Genomic DNA, 23,610 nt, shown 5'->3' with positions numbered 1-23,610 from the left:
TACCTTTGGTCCAGGGCGTGATCCTGGAGTCCTGGGATCAAGTCCCACGGTGGGACTCCCGGCATGGAGCCTGCTTCTCCCTCCTCCTGTGTCTCTGCCTCTCTCTCTCTGTCTATCACAAATAAATAAACAAATCTTTTAAAAAAATAAAATAAAATAAAATGAAAGTGACCATAGAATAAGAACCAATTACTTTAAACAAAGTGACATTCCTTATATTGTGATTTGCATCCAACAGATGTACCAGGGCCGCCCAAAGATCTGAAAGTCAGTGACATCACAAGGGGTAGTTGCAGACTCACATGGAAGATGCCAGATGATGATGGAGGAGACAGGATCAAGGGCTATGTTATAGAGAAAAAGACTATTGATGGAAAAGCCTGGACTAAAGTCAATCCAAATTGTGGAAGCACCTCATTTGTGGTTCCTGATCTCATCTCTGAACAGCAATATTTCTTCCGGGTGCGTGCAGAAAACCGTTTTGGTATTGGTCCACCCGTAGAAACCATTCAGAGGACCACGGCCAGAGATCCAATATGTAAGTGTCTTCATCTGAGATTAAAATAGTTTCTCAAATTTGAACTATATCATTTTAAACAATACCTAATACTTCCTTTCCTAATTTTAAAGATCCTCCTGACCCCCCTATTAAACTCAAGATCGGTCTCATAACAAAGAACACAGTACACCTATCGTGGAAACCCCCAAAGAATGATGGGGGCTCCCCTGTCACCCACTATATTGTTGAGTGCCTTGCATGGGACCCAACTGGGACAAAGAAAGAAGCATGGAAACAGTGCAACAAGCGTGATGTAGAAGAACTGGAATTTACTGTTGAAGACCTCATCGAGGGTGGACAATACGAATTCAGGGTCAAGGCTGTCAATGCTGCAGGAGTCAGCAAACCTTCAGCCACTGTTGGCCCCGTGACTGTCAAAGACCAGACGTGTAAGTACCAACATATTAACAGAGATGGTCCCCTTTATGAATGCCTTCGTACAAATTTAATATTAGCCCAAAATAAAAAGAGAAATATCTGTATGTCAGGAGGCTACTGTGAGTTGAGCATATTAACCACTCATTCCTTCAACTTCTGCAGAATTAACACATTTCCTTACATGTGACCTTTCCCTTATTTGGAAGAGATGCTGTTTGGAGTTTCCTTACTGTAATTTTCTGCATGATCCTCAAAAGGGACAGAGAGTAAGCAGTTATTTGCTCAGCAACTGCTGAGACCCATTTATCTTCACAATCAAGTTTCCTTTTCTCTATTTAAGGAAAAGATACATCCATCTTAATAGATAAACCATGAATAGGCAAATATGGTAATAATTCTTCCTCCGTGATTGTTACCATCCCTACTGCTGTGTGTGTGTTTGGATCGTTCTTCTAAAATCTGGAGGGGGTTGTAGTCACTACCTTCTTTGCATATTCTTCTACTAGATTCATGGAAAATGGAAAATTGCTTTGCCTCTACTAGCAGTTATATTTCTTAAAAAAGGGAGTCCCTCTCAGAATAAAAATAGTAAGTCCTCTCATAACTCTGCATATTTAAGGGAATATGCATACATATTAAAGGGACTATCATGAAAGAATTCCTAAGCCTAAGCTACTATAATCTCCACTTCTCTCTGCCCCCTTTTCAGGATCTACACGCATAGTAACACCAGGTGAGAGAGAGGCAATAGCTGATACATAGCCACGTGTAGGTCCACTAAAGCATGATGACTACATGTACCTGCTCTCCAAGCTGGTATAAATCAGTTGAAGTCAAATCCATTCTTCATATTGGGCTACACAGCCTGCCTATAGGAGATGCAAATAGCTTTGTAGGTGCTGTAAATTCTACTTTCTGTCCCTAGTGACCACCATTTTTTTTAAAATAATCTAGGCCCACCTTCAATTGAGCTAAAAGAATTCATGGAGGTTGGAGAAGGAACAGATGTTAACATTGTGGCCAAAATTAAGGGTATGCCATTCCCGACACTCACCTGGTTTAAAGCACCTCCAAGGAAGCCTGATAAGAAAGAACCTGTTGTCTATGACACCCACGTCAACAAACTGGTAGTGGATGATACCTGCACGTTAGTTATTCCACAGTCTCGCAGGAGTGACACTGGCTTATATACCATCACAGCTGTGAATAATCTGGGAACGGCATCGAAGGAGATGAGACTGAATGTCCTCGGTAAACAGAGCATGGCTTTCTAAAACTACATGTCTCTCTGTTCCTAAATATACTATTTGGCTTTAAAATCATCCTTCTAACTTTTTTCCCTTTCTTAAACCATTTTAGGTCGTCCTGGCCCTCCAGTGGGACCAATAAAGTTTGAAAATATTTCAGCAGATCAAATGACATTATCTTGGCTTCCACCTCTAGATGATGGTGGGTCTAAGATTACAAACTATGTAATTGAGAAGAGAGAAGCTAACAGGAAGACATGGGTGCATGTCTCCAGTGAACCTAAAGAGTGCACGTACACAATTCCCAAATTGCTAGAAGGCCATGAATATGTATTCCGAATCATGGCCCAGAATAAATTTGGTGTTGGGGAGCCTCTTGACAGTGAACCTGAAACAGCAAGAAACCTCTTCTGTAAGTAGGGCGTGTTTTATGTATAAAATCACTCTTATCTGTTGTTTTTCATAATTTCTTATAAATCAACATGATTTCTTTTTCATAGCTGTCCCTGGACCACCAGATAAACCCACAGTTAGCAGTGTGACTCGCAACTCCATGACTGTCAACTGGGAAGAGCCAGAATATGATGGAGGCTCTCCTGTGACAGGATACTGGCTAGAAATGAAAGACACCACTTCAAAGAGATGGAAGAGAGTTAACCGAGATCCTATCAAAGCCATGACTTTGGGTAATTCTTATAAGGTGACTGGTCTTATTGAAGGCTCTGATTATCAATTCCGTGTGTATGCAATCAACGCTGCTGGTGTGGGTCCAGCAAGTCTGCCATCAGACCCAGTGACTGCTAGAGATCCAATTGGTAAGCCTTGAGACCATTTCTTCCCCGCCCCCCAAAATGCCATGGAGAAGTCAAGAATACTAATATATACTGGTTCTTTCCAGCCCCTCCTGGTCCTCCAATTCCCAAAGTCACAGACTGGACTAAATCATCTGTGGATTTAGAGTGGTCTCCGCCACTGAAAGATGGTGGATCCAAAGTAACTGGATACATTGTTGAATATAAAGAAGAAGGAAAAGAAGAATGGGAACAGGTGACTAACACTTGGCATTCTGGAAATATATTATGAATAAACTAAAAGTGTAGCAGTTATTCTGAATCCCATTAATTTCTATTTGTATTTTTTATTAAGAAATGAGAAAAAAAAAACAGAAATTTAATCCAAAGTTATATTATCATTAGTAAAATACAGTTCCTGGCAAGACATTTCATTCAGGGTTTCCCTGTAATATCTGATCCCCAAAACTTAAATTGGCAACAATTTTCCCGAAGTAGTTAAATATGCTGTTGGTTATACTTCAAAAAGCCATTAAAATAAGAAGCTACAAAGAACTGAATGCATGTGATCCTTCTCTAGGGTAAAGATAAAGAAGTGAGAGGAACAAAGCTTGTTGTGACAGGGTTAAAAGAAGGAGCTTTCTACAAATTCAGAGTTAGAGCAGTCAACATTGCTGGCATTGGAGAACCTGGAGAAGTGACAGATGTCATTGAAATGAAGGACAGAATTGGTAATTATTTACACTTCTATTATTTTATCAACATTTGTGTTTTGGATTGGACGTGAAAATCACATCTGTAATTTTCTATTGTGTTCCAGTGTCACCTGACCTTCAGCTAGATGCCAGTGTCAGAGACAGAATTGTGGTCCATGCTGGAGGGGTGATCCGAATCATCGCCTATGTGTCCGGAAAACCTCCTCCAACTGTCACCTGGAACATGAATGAGAGAGCTTTACCTCAGGAAGCTACCATTGAGACCACAGCCATTAGCTCCTCCATGGTCATCAAGAATTGCCAGAGGGGCCACCAAGGGGTCTATTCTCTTCTCGCCAAGAATGCAGGAGGAGAAAGAAAGAAGACAATTATCGTTGATGTATTAGGTAAATACCTTTAATTTGTCCATGCAGCTTTTAAAAATAACAATTTTACTTCTCTACAAGCAAAGCTATGTTATAATAAAACTATTACAAATATTTTGGAAAATAAGAAAAATCACCCGCAATCCCACTGACCACTATTTGCATTTAAAAATATTTCCTCCTGGGTTTTTTGTCCTATACATATTTTATATTGTTGTACTCCTATAGAGTTTTTTTATGTTGCCTTTTTATATGACATTAAAAAGTCATGTTTTTATGCTATATAAAAACAGTTTTATATAACAAGTTTTTATATTGCCTTTTATATAACATGCCACCATAAGCACTTACTATGTTTTATATAGTTTTCTTAAAAAGAAACTCTCCTGCAAATGTACGTGAATACCTAATCATTTGCTAAGGTTGATCAATTCTTATTTGCTAATTTTCATAATAAGGCAAAAATCTCTGTGAAGGGTTTCAGTATTCTAATTGAAATCGTCACATTCAGTTATCAATATTGCATTTCTAGTCACTGAATACAGAGGTAGACTCTGCAAGGCTTTTTCATGCCTCTTGATGGCTGCTCTATTCCAGTGATTTGCTCAAAAAGTAAAGCCAGCCCACTCAGATTTTTCTCTCAGCACATCTCTAAGCCCAACCATACTCCAAACAAGGAGTTGTTATGTGAAAATAACTGGTTCTCTATTGAACATAACTAATGTTATGTAAATTTGTTATGTTTTCATTAAAATGAAAATGGCATGAGGAAAAAGATCTCATTGAGCCAACAGTCCCACAAGCTTTTAGGTTACTTTCAAGCTCCTAAACACACTTTGTTTTAACTTAAGAATTGGTACACTTTCAAGGTTAAATGCTAACCCTCCCAAAGTTCCCTCTGAGATTTGGGAACTCCTGTACTGCTTATTGATTCGCTAGTCACCTAGAAAAACTCTCTCCCCCTGTCCCTTCTGGAGAGTAAACTAGACACGAAAAGTAGCCATGCCACCCATCACCCCTTGTCCTGTCTCCTCCTGTTCATTCTCCTTCCAGCAGCCTCCTCCTGATTTACAAATTACAAAAAAAAAAACCTATATACATAAATATATAAATATACACATTATGTATACATACACACATTACTGCTCCTTTAGCTTCTACTAAAGCAGTGGCAAACAGTAATTATTATAAACATACTTCATTTAAAAACATGGTTGAATATAGATGATAATGGGGAGAAAAAAATAGACACAAAATCTTATATTTTTGTCTCATTTTTAAAAACAGAGGGTAACAAATATTGAGCCCTGTTATTCATTGAAAACAAACAACTAGAAATTGTTTCCTCTTATTTTCAGATGTGCCAGGTCCTGTTGGAATACCATTCCAGGCTCACAACCTAACCAATGACTCCTGCAAACTGACCTGGTTTTCTCCAGAAGATGACGGAGGCTCTCCAATCACCAATTATGTCATTGAAAAGCGCGAATCTGACCGCAGAGCATGGACCCCTGTGACATATACAGTTACCCGGCAAAATGCTACTGTCCAGGGTCTCATTCAAGGGAAAGCCTACTTTTTCCGAATTGCAGCAGAAAATAGTGTTGGCATAGGCCCATTTACTGAGACACCAACGGCACTCGTAATCAGAGATCCAATAAGTAAGTGCAAGTTGAAACAATTTCATCCTTAATCACTCATTTAATAAAAGAGTATGGTGACAAAATAGGTACATAGATGCCAAATGTTTCATTCCTTTGACAAGCATTCAGTAGACAAATGCTCAATACCTGATGTTGGTAGTATTTGAATGTGATTGTGAAAGACATTATGGGAATATAGGATTTTTCAAATCCTTCCATATATACTACACATTTTTAATTTCCCCACTCAATGGCATAAATATGACATATTTTCCTAACTCTAAAACTAACAACTCTGGAGAACTTAAATTATTTGGCCTCAACGAACCTCTATTTGCTCATCTATCAGAAATTAGACTAAGTTCTATGATGAGAGCCTTCTGCTACTTATCAAAGCAAATAATTTAATGTTTAAGTGCAATCCTCAAAAAGTATCATTCACTATTTATTATCATGTATTACTTTTTTAACATGATACTTTTTTCACTGTAATTCTGTATTTAACTTGCAGCTGTACCAGAGCGTCCTGAAGACCTGGAAGTCAAAGAAGTTACTAAAGATTCCGTTACTTTGACTTGGAACCCTCCTAAATATGATGGTGGATCAGAAATTATTAACTATGTCCTAGAAAGCCGTCTCATTGGAACTGAGAAGTTCCATAAAGTTACAAAGGACAACTTGCTTAGCAGGAAATACACTGTTAAAGGCTTGAAAGAAGGTGATACCTATGAGTACCGTGTCAGCGCCGTGAATATTGTTGGACAAGGCAAACCATCGTTTTGTACCAAGCCAATCACTTGCAAGGATGACCTGGGTATGTGGCTGATGCAATTCATACTTTGAAAACTTGTACGCTTATAGATTTACCATAAGACATGAGTAAAACTGACTTGCCTTTATAATTAAAATTTTAGCTCCTCCAACGCTTGACCTCGACTTCAGAGACAAAATCACGATTCGGGTTGGTGAAGCTTTTGCCCTCACTGGCCGTTACTCAGGCAAACCAAAACCAAAAGTTTCTTGGTTCAAAGATGAAGCTGACGTGCTAGAAGATGATCGCACTCACATAAAGACCACTCCAACGACACTTGCCCTGGAGAAGATCAAGGCCAAACGTTCAGATTCTGGCAAATACTGTGTGGTTGTGGAGAACACTACAGGCTCTAGGAAAGGTTTCTGTCAAGTCAATGTTGTTGGTAAGTATCATTGAGCAAAAAGAATAGATACTCCGTTCTTTCCAAAGCAGAAGTGGAAATAACATCTTGGGCTGTGATATTTTTTTTTTTTCTGCAGACCGTCCTGGACCACCAGTAGGACCGGTTATTTTTGATGAAGTGACCAAAGATTACATGGTTATCTCTTGGAAGCCACCTTTAGATGATGGAGGCAGTGAAATTACCAATTACATTATTGAGAAGAAGGAGGTGGGCAAAGACATTTGGATGCCTGTGACATCTGCAAGTGCTAAAACAACATGCAAAGTTTCTAAACTTCTTGAAGGAAAGGATTATATTTTCCGGATCCATGCTGAAAATCTGTATGGAATAAGTGATCCTCTGGTGTCTGATTCAATGAAAGCAAGAGATCGTTTCAGTATGCATTACATTTCTTTTTAGTGATTCAGTGTTTAAGCTCGTTCATAGGAAATTACATTTCTAACACACTCTGCTAATGTTTGTTATAGGGGTTCCTGATGCACCTGACCAGCCAATTGTTACTGAAGTTACCAAAGACTCTGCATTAGTAACCTGGAACAAACCAAATGATGGAGGAAAGCCCATCACAAACTACATCCTGGAAAAGAGGGAAACTATGTCTAAACGATGGGCTAGAGTTACCAAAGAGCCCATCCATCCATACACTAAGTTCAGGGTTCCTGATCTTCTAGAAGGGTGTCAATATGAATTCCGGGTTTCTGCAGAAAATGAAATCGGTATTGGAGATCCCAGCCCTCCATCCAAGCCAGTCTTTGCTAAAGATCCAATTGGTATAATATTAAAGCATTCATTCAGTTTTCACATTATCCAACTTTATTTTCAGCTATATTCTAACTCCTTTTTGTTTCTTCTTTTATTACATAGCTAAACCAAGTCCACCCGTCAATCCTGAAGCAATTGATACAACATGTAATTCAGTTGATCTAACTTGGCAGCCACCACGTCATGATGGTGGGAGCAAGATTCTGGGTTATATTGTTGAGTACCAGAAAGTTGGAGATGAAGAGTGGAAGAGAGCCAATCACACTCCCGAGTCATGTCCTGAAACTAAATATAAAGTCACTGGCCTTCGGGATGGTCAGACCTATAAGTTCAGAGTAATGGCAGTCAACGAAGCGGGAGAATCGGATCCAGCTTATGTTCCCGAGCCAGTGCTCGTAAAAGACAGACTTGGTGAGTAAAATCTTCTCAGCTGTAATAGCGAAAAAGATACGTGTCTCATTGTGTAAGCTACATTGTAAAATACATTAACAAATCAAATCTGAAAGCACCATTTGCTTTATTCTAGAACCCCCTGAGTTGATTCTTGATGCCAACATGGCAAGAGAACAACACATAAGGGTTGGTGACACTCTAAGACTTAGTGCTGTCATCAAAGGCGTGCCATTCCCAAAAGTAACTTGGAAAAAAGGAGACAGAGAGGCTCCAACTAAAGCAAGAATTGATGTTACTCCAGTTGGTAGCAAGCTTGAAATTCGTAATGCTGCCCATGAAGATGGTGGAATTTATTCTTTAACTGTGGAGAATCCAGCTGGCTCGAAAACTGTCTCAGTGAAAGTACTCGTGTTAGGTACAAACTTTCATACTTATTTTTAATATGTTATTACATGAAATACATAAGTTTTGATACATTTTGAGCTGTTACCTGGATTAAATGACTTATTATAACTTCATTATTTAACACTTTCAGATAAGCCGGGGCCACCTAGAGATCTGGAAGTCAGTGAAATTAGGAAAGATTCTTGTTACCTTACTTGGAAGGAACCACTAGATGACGGTGGTTCTGTTATTACAAATTATGTGGTTGAGAGGAGAGATGTTGCCAGTGCCCAGTGGTCACCTCTTTCAACTACTTCGAAGAAAAAGAGTCACTTAGCTAAACACCTTAATGAAGGCAATCAATATCTCTTCCGAGTAGCTGCCGAAAACCAGTACGGACGTGGTCCTTTTGTTGAAACACCCAAACCCATCAAGGCTCTGGATCCTCTACGTAAGTTGCTTTCTCTGGATACAAAAGTTTTCTCTGACAGTCTTTGAGAATATTATTCATTTATCATAACTTCTTCTTTTGAAAAGATCCCCCAGGGCCACCCAAAGACTTACACCATGTAGATGTCGACAAGACTGAAGTCTCCCTTGTTTGGAATAAGCCCGATCGTGATGGTGGCTCCCCGATCACTGGCTATTTGGTGGAATACCAAGAAGAGGGCACTGAAGACTGGATTAAGTTCAAGACTGTGACAAACTTAGAGTGTGTTGTTACTGGCCTGCAACAAGGAAAGACCTATAGATTCCGTGTAAAAGCTGAAAATATTGTGGGTCTTGGTCTCCCTGACACAACTATCCCAATAGAATGTCAAGAAAAGCTAGGTAACTTTTGGACGGGTGTTTTTATTTCTTTTTGAAAGTCATGTTGGGAATGTTCAGATTGTGGAAAATCAAAAATCTAATTTTATCTCATGTTCACTTCCCAGTGCCTCCATCTGTGGAGCTGGATGTGAAATTGATTGAAGGCCTCGTGGTAAAAGCCGGAACTACTGTCAGGTTCCCTGCCATCATAAGAGGTGTACCCGTTCCCACTGCAAAGTGGACAACTGATGGCACTGAGATTAAAACAGATGAACACTACACAGTTGAAACGGACAGCTTCTCATCAGTGCTTACCATTAAGAACTGCTTACGGAGAGATACTGGGGAATATCAAATCACAGTTTCCAATGCAGCTGGCAGCAAAACAGTAGCGGTACATCTTACTGTTCTTGATGTTCCTGGTCCACCAACAGGCCCTATTAATATTCTGGATGTTACCCCTGAGTACATGACTATCTCGTGGCAGCCACCTAAGGATGACGGAGGAAGCCCTGTGATAAATTATATTGTTGAGAAACAAGACACAAGGAAAGACACATGGGGTGTTGTTTCATCAGGAAGCAGTAAGACAAAGCTGAAAATTCCACATCTGCAAAAAGGCTGTGAATATATTTTCCGAGTCAGAGCAGAGAATAAGATGGGTGTTGGTCCTCCCCTTGACTCCACGCCTACTGTTGCTAAACATAAGTTCAGTCCTCCATCTCCTCCTGGGAAGCCGGTGGTTACTGACATTACTGAAAACGCTGCAACGGTGTCTTGGACTCTGCCAAAATCTGATGGTGGCAGTCCAATAACTGGTTACTATGTGGAGCGTCGAGAAATAACTGGCAAATGGGTGAGAGTCAACAAAACACCTATTGCTGACCTGAAGTTTAGAGTGACTGGACTGTATGAGGGAAACACATATGAATTTAGGGTTTTTGCTGAAAATCTTGCAGGACTGAGCAATCCATCCCCAAGTTCTGACCCAATAAAAGCTTGCCGGCCCATCAAACCACCCGGACCACCTATTAATCCTAAACTGAAAGACAAGACCAAAGAAACAGCTGACTTGGTGTGGACAAAGCCTCTCAGTGATGGTGGCAGCCCCATTCTAGGCTACGTAGTGGAATGTCAGAAACCTGGTACCACACAGTGGAATAGGATTAATAAAGATGAACTCATTAGGCAGTGTGCCTTTAGGGTACCTGGACTAATTGAAGGAAATGAGTACAGATTCCGTATAAAGGCAGCTAATATTGTGGGGGAGGGAGAGCCAAGAGAACTAGCAGAATCTGTGATTGCAAAAGACATCCTTCATCCTCCAGAAGTAGAACTTGATGTTACTTGTCGTGATGTTATTACCGTTAGGGTGGGCCAAACTATCCGCATTCTTGCTCGAGTCAGAGGCAGACCTGATCCAGACATAACTTGGTCCAAGGAAGGCAAAGTATTGGTCCGAGAAAAGCGGGTTGACATAATTCAAGACCTACCTCGTGTTGAGTTACAAATTAAAGAAGCTGTTAGAGCTGATCATGGCAAATATATTATCTCAGCTAAGAATACCAGTGGGCATGCCCAAGGTTTCACCATTGTTAATGTTCTTGACAGACCTGGGCCTTGCCAGAACTTAAGGGTTAGCAATGTTACCAAAGAGAACTGCACAATTTCTTGGGAAAACCCACTAGATAATGGTGGCTCAGAAATAACAAATTTCATAGTGGAATATCGCAAACCAAACCAGAAAGGCTGGTCAATTGTTGCCTCAGATGCCACTAAGCGATTAATTAAGGCCAACCTCTTAGCCAACAATGAATACTATTTCCGAGTTTGTGCAGAGAATAAAGTTGGTGTTGGACCGACCATTGAAACCAAAACTCCAATTCTGGCCATTAACCCTATTGATAGGCCAGGTGAGCCTGAAAACCTTCACATCGCGGATAAAGGAAAGACGTTTGTCTATCTCAAGTGGCGACGGCCCGATTATGATGGTGGTAGCCCAAATCTGTCCTATCATGTTGAGAGGAGGCTGAAGGGCTCTGATGACTGGGAAAGAGTGCATAAAGGAAGCATTAAAGAAACCCATTACCTGGTTGACAAATGTGTTGAAAACCAGATTTATGAGTTCAGAGTGCAAACAAAGAATGAAGGTGGGGAAAGTGACTGGGTGAAGACAGAGGAAGTTGTTGTGAAGGAAGACCTACAGAAACCAGTACTTGATCTGAAGTTAAGCGGTGTGCTAACAGTCAAAGCAGGGGACACCATTAGACTTGAGGCAGGTGTTAGAGGCAAACCATTCCCAGAAGTTTTATGGACCAAAGACAAAGACGCGACAGACTTAACAAGATCACCAAGGGTCAAGATTGATACCAGCTCTGATTCATCCAAATTCTCTCTTACTAAAGCAAAGCGAAGCGATGGTGGTAAATACGTGATTACAGCGACTAACACAGCTGGCAGTTTTGTGGCCTATGCCACTGTCAATGTTTTAGATAAGCCTGGTCCTGTAAGAAATCTGAAAATTACAGATGTGTCCAGTGATCGGTGTACTATTCGCTGGGATCCACCAGAGGATGATGGTGGCTGTGAAATCCAAAATTATATTCTAGAGAAATGTGAGAGTAAGAGAATGGTTTGGTCCACCTATTCTGCTAATGTCTTAACTCCTGGTACTACAGTAACACGTCTCATAGAAGGAAATGAATATATTTTCAGAGTCCGTGCAGAAAATAAAATAGGCACAGGGCCTCCAACAGAAAGTAAACCGGTCATTGCAAAAACCAAATATGACAGACCTGGTCGCCCGGATCCCCCAGAAGTCACCAAAGTAAGCAAAGAAGAGATGACTGTGGTTTGGAATCCACCTGAATATGATGGTGGAAAATCCATCACAGGATACTTTTTGGAGAAAAAGGAAAGGCATTCAACACGATGGGTCCCTGTTAACAAGAGTGCGATCCCTGAGAGACGTCTCAAAGTACAGAACCTCCTCCCAGGACATGAATATCAGTTCCGTGTCAAGGCAGAAAATGAAATTGGAATCGGAGAACCAAGCTTGCCCTCAAGGCCAGTGGTGGCAAAAGACCCCATAGGTATGATGTCCTTGCTTTTTCTGATATCACGCCAAATCTTAATCTCAAGAACAGAGGTATTAGATAAATAAGTTAAATCCATGACATTGAAACTTTACCTTAGCCGGTATTTTTCTACATAGATCTTTTACCAAATCACCTAAGATGTACAAACAATGGTAGATTCTAATTTTATGAAGGAAAATAAGAATTCAGTGATGAAGAAATTTAATGTCCTATCTTTGATTAACTGAGAGTGGACTACATAAAACTACACATTGGAATATCACTAGTAGGAGTTAACGACCGGTAAATTCATTCTTATGTAATTTATTTTCAGAACCACCTGGTCCACCAACCAATCTCAAAGTGGTTGACACAACCAAAAGTTCCATAACTCTTGGATGGGGAAAACCAGTGTATGATGGAGGCGCACCAATAATTGGTTATGTTGTGGAAATGAGACCAAAACGAGAAGATACATCACCTGACGAAGGCTGGAAAAGGTGTAATGCTGCAGCACAACTTGTTCGCATGGAGTTCACTGTTACCAGCTTGGATGAAAACCAGGAATACGAGTTCAGGGTGTGTGCCCAAAACCAAGCTGGCATTGGGCGCCCTGCAGAACTAAAGGATGCTATTAAACCTAAAGAAATCCTAGGTGAGACCCTATTTTATCATGGGACTCATTCACTCTACACTTCTCACATGACTCTCCCATGTTCTGAAAAGTCAACTAATGGTTTTCATGTCATTTGCAGAACCTCCTGAGATTGATTTGGATGCCAGCATGAGGAAACTGGTCACAGTGAGAGCAGGATGCCCTATTCGACTATTTGCCATAGTGAGAGGACGACCAGCTCCTAAAGTCACGTGGCGAAGAGTGGGTATTGACAACGTGGTCAGAAAAGGACAAGTTGATCTGGTTGACACCATGGCCTTCCTTGTCATCCCCAACTCTACCCGTGATGACTCAGGAAAATATTCCTTGACGCTTGTGAACCCAGCAGGAGAAAAGGCCGTGTTTGTGAATGTCAGAGTATTAGGTGGGTGACTAATGAGTTCCTTCTTCTCCTTCAAAAACACATTAGTTAATAATAAGGCCAAGGAGACGCATGTATCTGATGGTGTGGCTCTTCACAGATACTCCTGGACCTGTGACTGATTTAAAAGTTTCGGATGTCACAAAAACCTCATGCCACATTTCCTGGGCCCCTCCTGAGAATGATGGTGGGAGCCAAGTGACACATTATATTGTGGAGAAGCGTGAAGCAGAGAGAAAGACGTGGTCGACCGTTAACCCAGAAGTCAAGAAAACGAGCTGCCAAGTCACCAATCTCGTCCCTGGGAACGAGTACTACTTCAGAGTAACTGCTGTCAATGAGTATGGCCCTGGTGTGCCAGCAGATGTCCCCAAACCAGTGCTTGCATCAGATCCTCTGTGTAAGTTCTATCCATCTTCCTCCTCTTAACTCCAGTCTCGTACTTTAGCAAGGTCAAGATACAGACACATTTTAATCTACCACATCAAAAGGGCTTTAATTCGTAGAGACCCAAACAGTGCAAGTGAATATCTAACTGACTCATTAAAGACTTTTTAAATCTGCCCCATCCTGTTACTATTCACTTTCACCACACTGAGCTAGTTTCCACGTGCTTCAAAGCAAGTGGCATACTCAAACATTTCGGTGTAGTAACAAAGGGATTTGATTAGTTTACCTGGACAGTTCTTCAAAATCACATCTTTCTTCTAGGTGAGCCGGATCCTCCAAGGAAGCTAGAAGTTACTGAAATGACAAAGAACAGTGCTACGTTAGCCTGGTTACCTCCCCTGCGTGATGGAGGTGCTAAAATCGATGGCTACATCATAAGTTACAGAGAAGAGGAACAGCCTGCAGATCGCTGGACAGAGTACTCAGTGGTAAAAGATCTCAGCCTGGTCGTCACTGGCCTAAAGGAAGGAAAGAAGTATAAATTTAGAGTAGCGGCCAGAAATGCTGTTGGAGTCAGTTTGCCAAGAGAAGCTGAAGGAGTATATGAGGCCAAAGAACAGCTGTGTAAGTGGCCACTGTCTCATTGTATCACGTGATAAAAGTTTTTCTTTTGACATAGAGACTGAACACTCATATTATCTATTTGGTTCAATCTTACTCTTTAAAAAAAAAATATTAGCTGTAATGCAAAGATTAATTCCAACCTACTGATGGGTTGCCACCTACCGTTTGAGAAACACTAGTATAGTCCTCCACCAGAGGAAATTTCGTCTCCCCTCAAACGTAATGAATTTTCATTTTGTTTTTAGTGCCTCCAAAGATCCTTATGCCAGAGCAAATTACTATTAAGGCTGGGAAGAAACTCCGGGTTGAAGCCCACGTGTACGGAAAGCCCCATCCAGTCTGTAAATGGAAAAAAGGAGAAGATGACGTCGTCACTTCCAGCCACCTGGCAGTGCACAAAGCAGACACCTCTTCAATCCTGATCATTAAAGATATTACTAGGAAAGATAGTGGTTACTACAGCCTCACTGCAGAGAACAGTTCTGGGACAGACACTCAAAAAATCAAAATTATCGTCATGGGTAGGTTAAACATTAGACAAATGGCTATCTAAATATGAAGATCAGAAGCATTTTTTCCTCTCAAACCCCTGTTCTTATGTTTCTTTCTCTTGGTTTATGCAGATGCTCCTGGGCCCCCTCAGCCTCCATTTGACATTTCTGACATAGACGCTGATGCTTGCTCCCTGTCATGGCACATCCCTCTGGAGGATGGAGGCAGTAACATCACCAACTACATAGTAGAGAAATGTGACGTGAGCCGAGGTGATTGGGTGACAGCTCTAGCTTCGGTGACAAAAACTTCCTGCAGGATTGGAAAACTGATCCCAGGCCAGGAGTATATCTTCCGGGTCCGTGCTGAAAATCGATTTGGCATTTCAGAGCCTCTCACATCTCCAAAGATGCTAGCTAAGTTCCCATTTGGTAAGGTTTCTTTCAGGGAGAAAAAAAAATTGTTTCTTTCCAGTCTGTTACTTACGAAAAACACCTGACATTTCCTTTGACTTCCTCTCCAGATGTTCCTAGTGAACCAAAGAATGCACGAGTCACTAAAGTCAACAAAGACTGCATATTTGTGGCATGGGACAGACCAGACAGCGATGGAGGGAGTCCCATTACCGGTTATCTGATTGAACGCAAAGAAAGAAACAGTTTGCTCTGGGTGAAAGCTAATGATACTCCTGTCCGGTCACTGGAATATCCTTGTGCCGGCCTTGTAGAAGGTCTTGAGTATTCATTCAGAATCTATGCACTAAACAAAGCTGGATCCAGCCCACCCAGCAAGCCAACAGAATACGTAACCGCAAGAATGCCAGTTGGTAAGTAATTTGTGTTAGTGTGTGTTATGGGAGCATTTTTAAATCTTAGAGTCTTTGAAGATTATTCTAAATATTTCTGGGTTATAATGTGAAATATGGAAGTTCGTACCTTCTGCTGTTAAGATAAATGCTGAAAATACCTCTTCTGGTTTTAGATCCTCCTGGAAAGCCTGAAGTTATCGATATTTCCAAGAGTACTGTATCCCTCATCTGGGCTCGTCCAAAACACGATGGAGGCAGCAAAATTATTGGCTATTTTGTAGAAGCTTGCAAACTTCCTGGTGATAAGTGGGTACGGTGCAACACCTCACCTCACCAGATTCCCCAGGAGGAGTACACAGTCACTGGCTTAGAGGAAAATGCTCAGTATCAGTTTAGAGCAATTGCCAAGACCGCAGTAAACATTAGCCAGCCCTCTGAACCTTCTGATCCAGTGACCATCCAGGCAGAAAATGGTAAGATTCTTTTGAGTCTTATAAGCAAAGGTGGAAAGTACTTATAATGTATATTCCTCCTAATTTAAATATACATCACGGGGGTGGGGGGGATTGGTAACCAAGTCAAACGATAGGTACTTTGTATACAGACAACTAAAGATTATGATTATGGAGAATCTTACTGACATGTTAAACTAAAAAAATAGACACAAAAACTAAGAGGACTATATAATTTCAACCATACATGGGCACAGAGAGGTGACAAGGAAATGTAGCAAATGAGAATAGTGAAAATTTAAGGATGTTGGAATTACAGAAGATATTTATTTTTTTCTTTATATTTTTAGCATTATCAAACTTCTACATTAAACCTATATTATTTTAAGATTTTATTTATTGAGAAAGAGAGAGGGGAAGAGCACAAGTGGGGGCAGGGGGGAGAGAGAGAATCTCAAGCAGGCTCCTCCCTGAGCATGGAGCCTGATGCTGTGCTTGATGTCATGACCCCAAGATCACAACCTGAGCTGAAATCAAGAGTCAGCTGCTTAACTGACTAAAATCACCCAGGCACCCCTAAATATATTATTTTATAATAAATGTTATTTGTAAAAAATCTCATCTTGAAAGAGACTGAGCATATGAATTTCCTACTTTTATTAATAAGAATGATACAATGTCACTTTGCTTAAATTAAAATCCTTATCTTCTCTCTTTCCAGTTCCTCCCAGGATAGACCTGAGTGTGGCTATGAAATCTTTGCTTACCGTGAAAGCTGGGACTAATGTTTGCCTGGATGCTACTGTTTTTGGTAAACCAATGCCAACAGTCTCTTGGAAGAAGGAGGGCACACTCCTGAAACCATCAGAAGGCATAAAGATGGCCATGCAGCGGAACCTGTGCACCCTGGAGCTGTTCAGCGTGAACAGAAAGGACTCAGGCGACTATACCATTACTGCCGAAAATTCAAGCGGCTCCAAATCAGCCACCATTAAGCTTAAAGTGTTAGGTAACTAAAGTGCTTATTTAGAATCTGGTGTTCTACTTTGGTTAATGTGATGTAATAGAATTTACAAGATCCTATGTGAGAAAAGACACATACCCTGATGTATCTTTTGTAATAAGAGACTTATTCTCATCACAGGGCAATGGCATTTTAGAGCTGAAAAGAGCATTACAAGTCCAGTTACAAAGCTTACATATAAGGAAATTAAGATTCTGAAAAACTATGTACCTTTGAAGGTCACACAGGAACTTAATGATAATAGAAAGACTGCAGCCAGGTCTCCGGACCTCCAATCTACTCATTCCCCATTTCACATGTGTTAGTGAAAGACTTCACTTGCCTTTCTCATTCTCTCTCAGATAAACCAGGTCCTCCAGCATCTGTTAAAATCAACAAAATGTATGCAGACCGTGCAATGCTTTCTTGGGAACCTCCTCTTGAAGACGGAGGCTCAGAAATCACCAACTATATTATTGACAAACGTGAAACAAGCAGACCCAACTGGGCACAGGTCTCGGCGACTGTGCCCATCACCAGCTGCAGCGTGGAGAAACTTATAGAGGGCCACGAGTATCAGTTCCGAATTTGTGCTGAGAATAAATATGGAGTGGGCGATCCAATCTTCACGGAACCAGCAGTTGCTAAGAACCCATATGGTAGGAATGTTTTCCTCTAGTTTTTCATTTTATTTTTTTTAGAGGTTACCTGTTAGAAGGCCATATTAACTTTTCGATCAATCTCTGCAGACCCACCCGGGCGCTGCGATCCTCCTGTTATTAGCAACATAACCAAAGATCACATGACAGTCAGCTGGAAACCACCAGCAGATGATGGCGGCTCACCTATCACTGGCTATTTGGTAGAAAAGAGAGAAACCCATGCAGTTAACTGGACTAAAGTCAACAGGAAACCTGTTATAGAAAGAACAATAAAAGCAACAGGTCTCCAAGAAGGCACCGAATACGAGTTCCGAGTTACAGCTATAAATAAGGCTGGACCAGGGAAACCCAGCGATGCATCCAAAGCTGCTTATGCCCAGGACCCTCTGTGTAAGTGTTCGTGAAAGAGTCCCATTTCTTATGTAATAATCAACCCTGAACAACCACCAATGAGATTTTAATGACATTTTTCGGTTACTTCTCCTCAGATCCTCCTGGCCCACCAGCTTTTCCCAAAGTATACGATACCACCCGCAGCTCCGTGAGTCTATCGTGGGGCAAGCCAGCCTATGACGGTGGTAGCCCTATCATTGGTTACCTTGTCGAAGTAAAACGAGCTGACTCTGATAACTGGGTGAGGTGCAATTTGCCACAGAAGCTACAGAAAACCCGCTTCGAGGTTACTGGCCTAATGGAAAACACAGAATATCAGTTCCGTGTGTATGCTGTTAATAAGATTGGATACAGCGACCCCAGTGATGTGCCAGACAAACACTGTCCCAAGGACATCTTAAGTAAGTGTCTATGACCACGAGAAATAGAGTTTTTCTCATTGGTCATGTAATAAAAGGCAGGACAGAAGTCCCTTATGTAGACTTGTTTATTTATGAGCATTAGAGTTGGCAGCTCTCAGAGTACGTTGTAGGAGAGCTGGGTTGGTACTTTAAGGTATTGTATACGGACCAAATGGAATGTAGGCTTATCTGCGGCTCTGAAAAGCCTTTCATGCTTACGTGAGAATTCATGTCTTCAAAAGAATATGGAATATAGGAATTATAGTCTGAAAATAAGAGGTTTTTTTTTTTAAAAAAAAAACTAACGTAGTGAGCTACTTGGCATTCTAATTGGTTTTTTTTTCCTCTTCTAATCCACCCCTCTCTTCATAAGTATGTAATTGTAGACTCTCCATCTTAATTTCCCTTCTCATCATTTCTTCTATTTGCTTATTTCCCATAACCATTTCTTCTTTTATTTTGAATTATTTGGTATTATACTTCACCCCCTATGTATTATTCTTCCCATGATGAAATAAAGAAAGAGAGCAGAATATAGAGCAGAGAGTCTTTACTGAATCTAGAAAAGAAAAACAAGAATGAAAGAGAGCCAAGAATCAATTATCTACATTTAACATACAGAGTTTGAGAGTGTGGAAGGTTCGTGAGAAGAGGAAGAGAGGAGGTACAGATCCTTCAGGGAAAATTTGTTCTAGCCTGTAGGATAAGTAGAATGTTGGAAGATGGATAGAGTGCTGAAATAGTTGACAGAAGTTTTGAGGATCATACTAAGAATTTTTTAAAGACTAAGAAATCAGTTCTGGAAAAGAACCTTACTTCAGGAGTGATGAGGGTAGTCCTTGGAAATACACCTGACCATTAAATTATTAACTTTGAACAGTTCCACCTGAGGGAGAACTCGATGCTGATTTGAGGAAAACCCTCATACTACGTGCCGGAGTTACGATGAGACTGTATGTACCAGTAAAAGGACGTCCACCTCCAAAGATAACTTGGTCTAAGCCAAATGTCAATCTAAGAGAAAGGATTGGACTTGACATAAAATCAACAGACTTTGACACTTTCTTGCGCTGTGAAAATGTGAACAAATATGATGCAGGAAAATATATCTTGACTCTGGAGAACAGCTGTGGTAAAAAGGAATACACCATCGTAGTGAAAGTGCTTGGTAAGTCTATTTGAAGAAAACAATCATATGTTAAAAATGTAGTCTGTGTATTTTTTATATATTCATTTCTCATTTACCCATGCGATCTGTCCAGATACTCCCGGGCCACCTGTCAATGTCACTGTTAAGGAAATATCCAAAGACTCTGCTTATGTTACCTGGGATCCTCCCATTATTGATGGCGGAAGTCCCATCATAAACTATGTGGTAGAAAAACGTGATGCAGAGAGGAAGTCCTGGTCTACGGTGACAACTGAGTGCTCAAAAACAAGCTTCAGAGTGTCCAACTTGGAGGAGGGAAAATCCTACTTCTTCAGGGTGTTTGCTGAAAATGAGTATGGCATTGGTGATCCTGGTGAAACACGTGATGCCGTCAAAGCTTCTGGTAAGCAAATGAGCTACTACCCCATCATTTTGAGTGACCTCTTACCTTGGTTTTCTGAGGCTTACACTTACCATTTCTCCTTTGCTTTAGAAACTCCTGGACCAGTTGTGGACCTGAAAGTGATATCTGTAACCAAGTCGTCCTGTAACATTGGCTGGAAAAAGCCTCGCAGTGATGGTGGAAGTCGAATTATTGGATATGTAGTGGATTTCCTGACTGAGGACAATAAGTGGCAACGTGTTATGAAATCATTAAGCTTACAGTACTCCGCAAAAGATTTGACTGAAGGCAAGGAATATACCTTCAGAGTGAGTGCTGAGAATGAAAATGGAGAAGGAACCCCAAGTGAAATCACTGCTGTGGCAAAGGATGATATTGGTAAGCCGTTAGCCACGCATCTTTATAAATTTCCTTTTATTGTCATCAAAAATGCACTCTTGAGCCCACTCACTGGCTTCTATTTTAAAGAAATCCTTTTAAAAATTTTAATGATCTAAAGAAATTGATTATCTGGCCTGAAAAATGAGAATAATTCATCTCTGCTATTTAACAGTGGCTCCTGACCTTGACTTAAAGGACATACCTGATTTGTGCTACTTGGCTAAAGAAAACAGCAACTTCCGTCTTAAGATCCCCATAAAGGGCAAGCCAGCTCCATCAGTATCCTGGAAGAAAGGGGAAGATCCTCTAGCAACTGACACAAGAGTCAGTGTCGAGTCCACTGCCGTTAACACAACTCTTGTGGTACACGACTGCCAAAAATCTGATGCTGGGAAATACACAATCACGCTGAAGAACGTTGCCGGCACCAAGGAAGGAACTCTCTCTATAAAAGTTGTTGGCAAGCCTGGCATCCCCACAGGACCGATCAAATTTGAAGAAGTCACAGCAGAAGCCATAACCTTAAAGTGGGGTCCTCCAAAGGATGATGGAGGTTCTGAGATCACCAACTATATCCTAGAGAAGAGAGATTCTGTAAACAACAAGTGGGTGACGTGTGCCTCAGCTGTCCAGAAAACCACCTTCAGAGTAACCAGACTTCACGAGGGCATGGAATATACCTTCAGGGTCAGTGCCGAAAATAAATACGGTGTAGGAGAAGGCCTGAAATCAGACCCAGTGGTTGCTAAACATCCATTTGGTAAGTATCCCAGAGTCAGAAAACACAAAGCAAAATATGTTTTTGAGGACGTGCCCTACTCCTAAATCTTGCATCATTTACTCTTTCCCAGATGTGCCTGATGCTCCCCCACCTCCTAATATCGTGGAAGTCAGACATGATTCGGTATCTCTAACTTGGACTGACCCCAGGAAAACTGGTGGCTCCCCAATTACAGGTATGTAATTTGCTCTAATCCTATAGCTTCTACATTAGTGTTTCTTCTAAATCATCCTCCCTGAAAAGACGCTGAACGTACGCTCCTAATTTATAGCACTACCCACACAGATGGTAACGTTTTTGCCTTTCAGTACATCAAGCATGAATTAAGCTAATACTTGATTTCAGTGAAAATCTCCTAATAGTTAATAAGAAAAGTCTTTCTGAGTGACACCTATTTTTGTAAGTTAGAATTTTTCAATAGAAGGTGCAATAAATGCATAGATTCCAAGAGAAAAGAAAATAGTCCTTAGCTAATAAAAGTGTAGATGCTATCAAGAATGACTATTTCTTCCATATTATGTGGAACTATCTGGGCAAAAACACGTATTCAAGAATCAGGTTGGCGTTTGTGTTTCCTACCTGAATTGACAAATTCACCGGCTCTATTTTGTAGGGTATCATATTGAATTCAAGGAAAGAAACAGCCTTCTGTGGAAGAGAGCTAACAAGACTCCTATCAGGATGAAAGACTTCAAAGTGACAGGATTAACTGAAGGTCTTGAATATGAATTCCGAGTTATGGCAATCAATTTAGCAGGAGTAGGCAAGCCAAGCCTGCCTTCAGAGCCAGTTGTGGCACTTGATCCGATTGGTAAGTCATTACACAAAGAAAGGCCCATGTGTGTGTTCTGCATGAAAAAAAAAAACCCACTGGTATTTGACTGGCTTTTTGCTTCGTTTTAGATCCTCCTGGCAAACCTGAGGTTATTAATGTAACAAGGAATTCAGTGACCCTCATTTGGACTGAACCCAAATATGACGGTGGTCATAAGCTGACCGGATATATAGTGGAGAAGCGGGATCTACCCTCTAAATCTTGGACGAAAGCCAACCATGTTAATGTCCCAGATTGTGCCTTTACTGTAACTGACCTTGTTGAAGGTGGAAAATATGAATTCAGAATTAGAGCAAAGAATACAGCAGGTGCTATCAGTGCTCCCTCAGAAAGTACAGGAACCATTATTTGCAAGGATGAATACGGTGAGTCTACTTTACTTTTCATGTACGTAAAAAATAGAAAATTAAGCCTCCTTCCTTTTCTGATTAAAACGTATTTTTTTCTTTGCAGAGGCACCGACCATTGTCCTTGATCCCACAATAAAAGACGGGCTGACAATCAAAGCAGGAGATACCATTGTTTTGAGTGCCATTAGCATTCATGGCAAGCCCCTTCCAAAGTCGAGTTGGTCTAGGGCAGGAAAAGACATTAGACCATCAGATATCGTTCAGATATCTTCGACCCCAACGTCTTCCATGCTTACTGTCAAGTATGCCACTAGAAAAGATGCTGGTGAATATACCATTACTGCTACCAATCCTTTTGGCACAAAGGAAGAACACGTGAAGGTAACAGTCCTCGATGTACCTGGTCCCCCAGGTCCCATTGAAATCAGTAACGTTTCTGCTGAAAAAGCAACGCTTACATGGACACCGCCATTGGAGGATGGCGGCTCACCAATTAAGTCCTATGTCCTTGAAAAGAGAGAAACCAGTCGACTTTTGTGGACAGTGGTTGCTGAAGACATTCAGTCTTGCAGGCATGTGGCAACCAAACTTATCCAAGGGAATGAGTACCTCTTCCGGGTCTCAGCTGTAAACCAGTATGGGAAAGGAGAGCCTGTACAGTCGGAACCTGTCAAAATGGTGGACAGATTTGGTACGTAGAGCACATGAGGGAGCGGACACGTTAACATTTGCAGCACAGTTTACGAAAGCATGGATTTCTCATAAATATGCTTCCTTTTCAGGTCCCCCTGGCCCTCCTGGAAAACCAGAGGTATCAAATGTCACTAAAAACACTGCCACTGTCAGTTGGAAAAGACCAGTGGATGACGGTGGTAGTGAAATCACAGGATATCACATCGAAAGGAGAGAAAAGAAAAGCTTACGGTGGGTGAGAGCAACAAAGATGCCAGTTTCGGATCTCAGATGCAAAGTAACAGGACTGCAAGAAGGAAACACCTACGAATTCCGGGTCAGCGCAGAAAACAAAGCCGGAATTGGTCCACCTAGCGATGCCTCAGATCCTGTCCTGATGAAAGACGTAGCATGTTAGTATTTATTTTTTTTCC

At 41.1% G+C, this 23,610-nt stretch overlaps 1 protein-coding gene across 1 annotated transcript in view; it reads left to right on the top strand.

The window, feature by feature from the left end:
• TTN (titin) overlaps nt 1–23,610 on the top strand; it is a 274,354-nt gene that overhangs the window by 200,414 nt on the left and 50,330 nt on the right. Inside the window, exons 270-308 of the mRNA XM_072752064.1 lie at nt 239–538; nt 631–948; nt 1,892–2,188; nt 2,297–2,596; nt 2,685–2,999; nt 3,083–3,231; nt 3,556–3,706; nt 3,796–4,077; nt 5,415–5,717; nt 6,211–6,513; nt 6,614–6,895; nt 6,993–7,292; nt 7,384–7,686; nt 7,781–8,089; nt 8,205–8,486; nt 8,607–8,906; nt 8,993–9,286; nt 9,391–12,357; nt 12,677–12,997; nt 13,098–13,382; nt 13,480–13,779; nt 14,091–14,393; nt 14,639–14,914; nt 15,017–15,316; nt 15,409–15,711; nt 15,867–16,166; nt 16,867–17,154; nt 17,511–17,807; nt 17,898–18,200; nt 18,299–18,604; nt 19,485–19,772; nt 19,867–20,157; nt 20,248–20,535; nt 20,711–21,298; nt 21,390–21,494; nt 21,933–22,130; nt 22,223–22,519; nt 22,608–23,195; nt 23,287–23,589. Coding sequence (XP_072608165.1) covers nt 239–538; nt 631–948; nt 1,892–2,188; nt 2,297–2,596; nt 2,685–2,999; nt 3,083–3,231; nt 3,556–3,706; nt 3,796–4,077; nt 5,415–5,717; nt 6,211–6,513; nt 6,614–6,895; nt 6,993–7,292; nt 7,384–7,686; nt 7,781–8,089; nt 8,205–8,486; nt 8,607–8,906; nt 8,993–9,286; nt 9,391–12,357; nt 12,677–12,997; nt 13,098–13,382; nt 13,480–13,779; nt 14,091–14,393; nt 14,639–14,914; nt 15,017–15,316; nt 15,409–15,711; nt 15,867–16,166; nt 16,867–17,154; nt 17,511–17,807; nt 17,898–18,200; nt 18,299–18,604; nt 19,485–19,772; nt 19,867–20,157; nt 20,248–20,535; nt 20,711–21,298; nt 21,390–21,494; nt 21,933–22,130; nt 22,223–22,519; nt 22,608–23,195; nt 23,287–23,589 — 14,283 coding nt within the window. The remainder of the gene's footprint in view (nt 1–238; nt 539–630; nt 949–1,891; nt 2,189–2,296; nt 2,597–2,684; nt 3,000–3,082; nt 3,232–3,555; nt 3,707–3,795; nt 4,078–5,414; nt 5,718–6,210; nt 6,514–6,613; nt 6,896–6,992; nt 7,293–7,383; nt 7,687–7,780; nt 8,090–8,204; nt 8,487–8,606; nt 8,907–8,992; nt 9,287–9,390; nt 12,358–12,676; nt 12,998–13,097; nt 13,383–13,479; nt 13,780–14,090; nt 14,394–14,638; nt 14,915–15,016; nt 15,317–15,408; nt 15,712–15,866; nt 16,167–16,866; nt 17,155–17,510; nt 17,808–17,897; nt 18,201–18,298; nt 18,605–19,484; nt 19,773–19,866; nt 20,158–20,247; nt 20,536–20,710; nt 21,299–21,389; nt 21,495–21,932; nt 22,131–22,222; nt 22,520–22,607; nt 23,196–23,286; nt 23,590–23,610) is intronic.

The sequence above is a fragment of the Vulpes vulpes genome, chromosome 3 (assembly GCF_048418805.1).
Source record: "Vulpes vulpes isolate BD-2025 chromosome 3, VulVul3, whole genome shotgun sequence".
NCBI lineage: Eukaryota > Metazoa > Chordata > Mammalia > Carnivora > Canidae > Vulpes > Vulpes vulpes.
The sequence above is the reverse complement of the archived record's forward strand: the minus strand, read 5'-3'. Positions and strand labels throughout refer to the sequence as shown.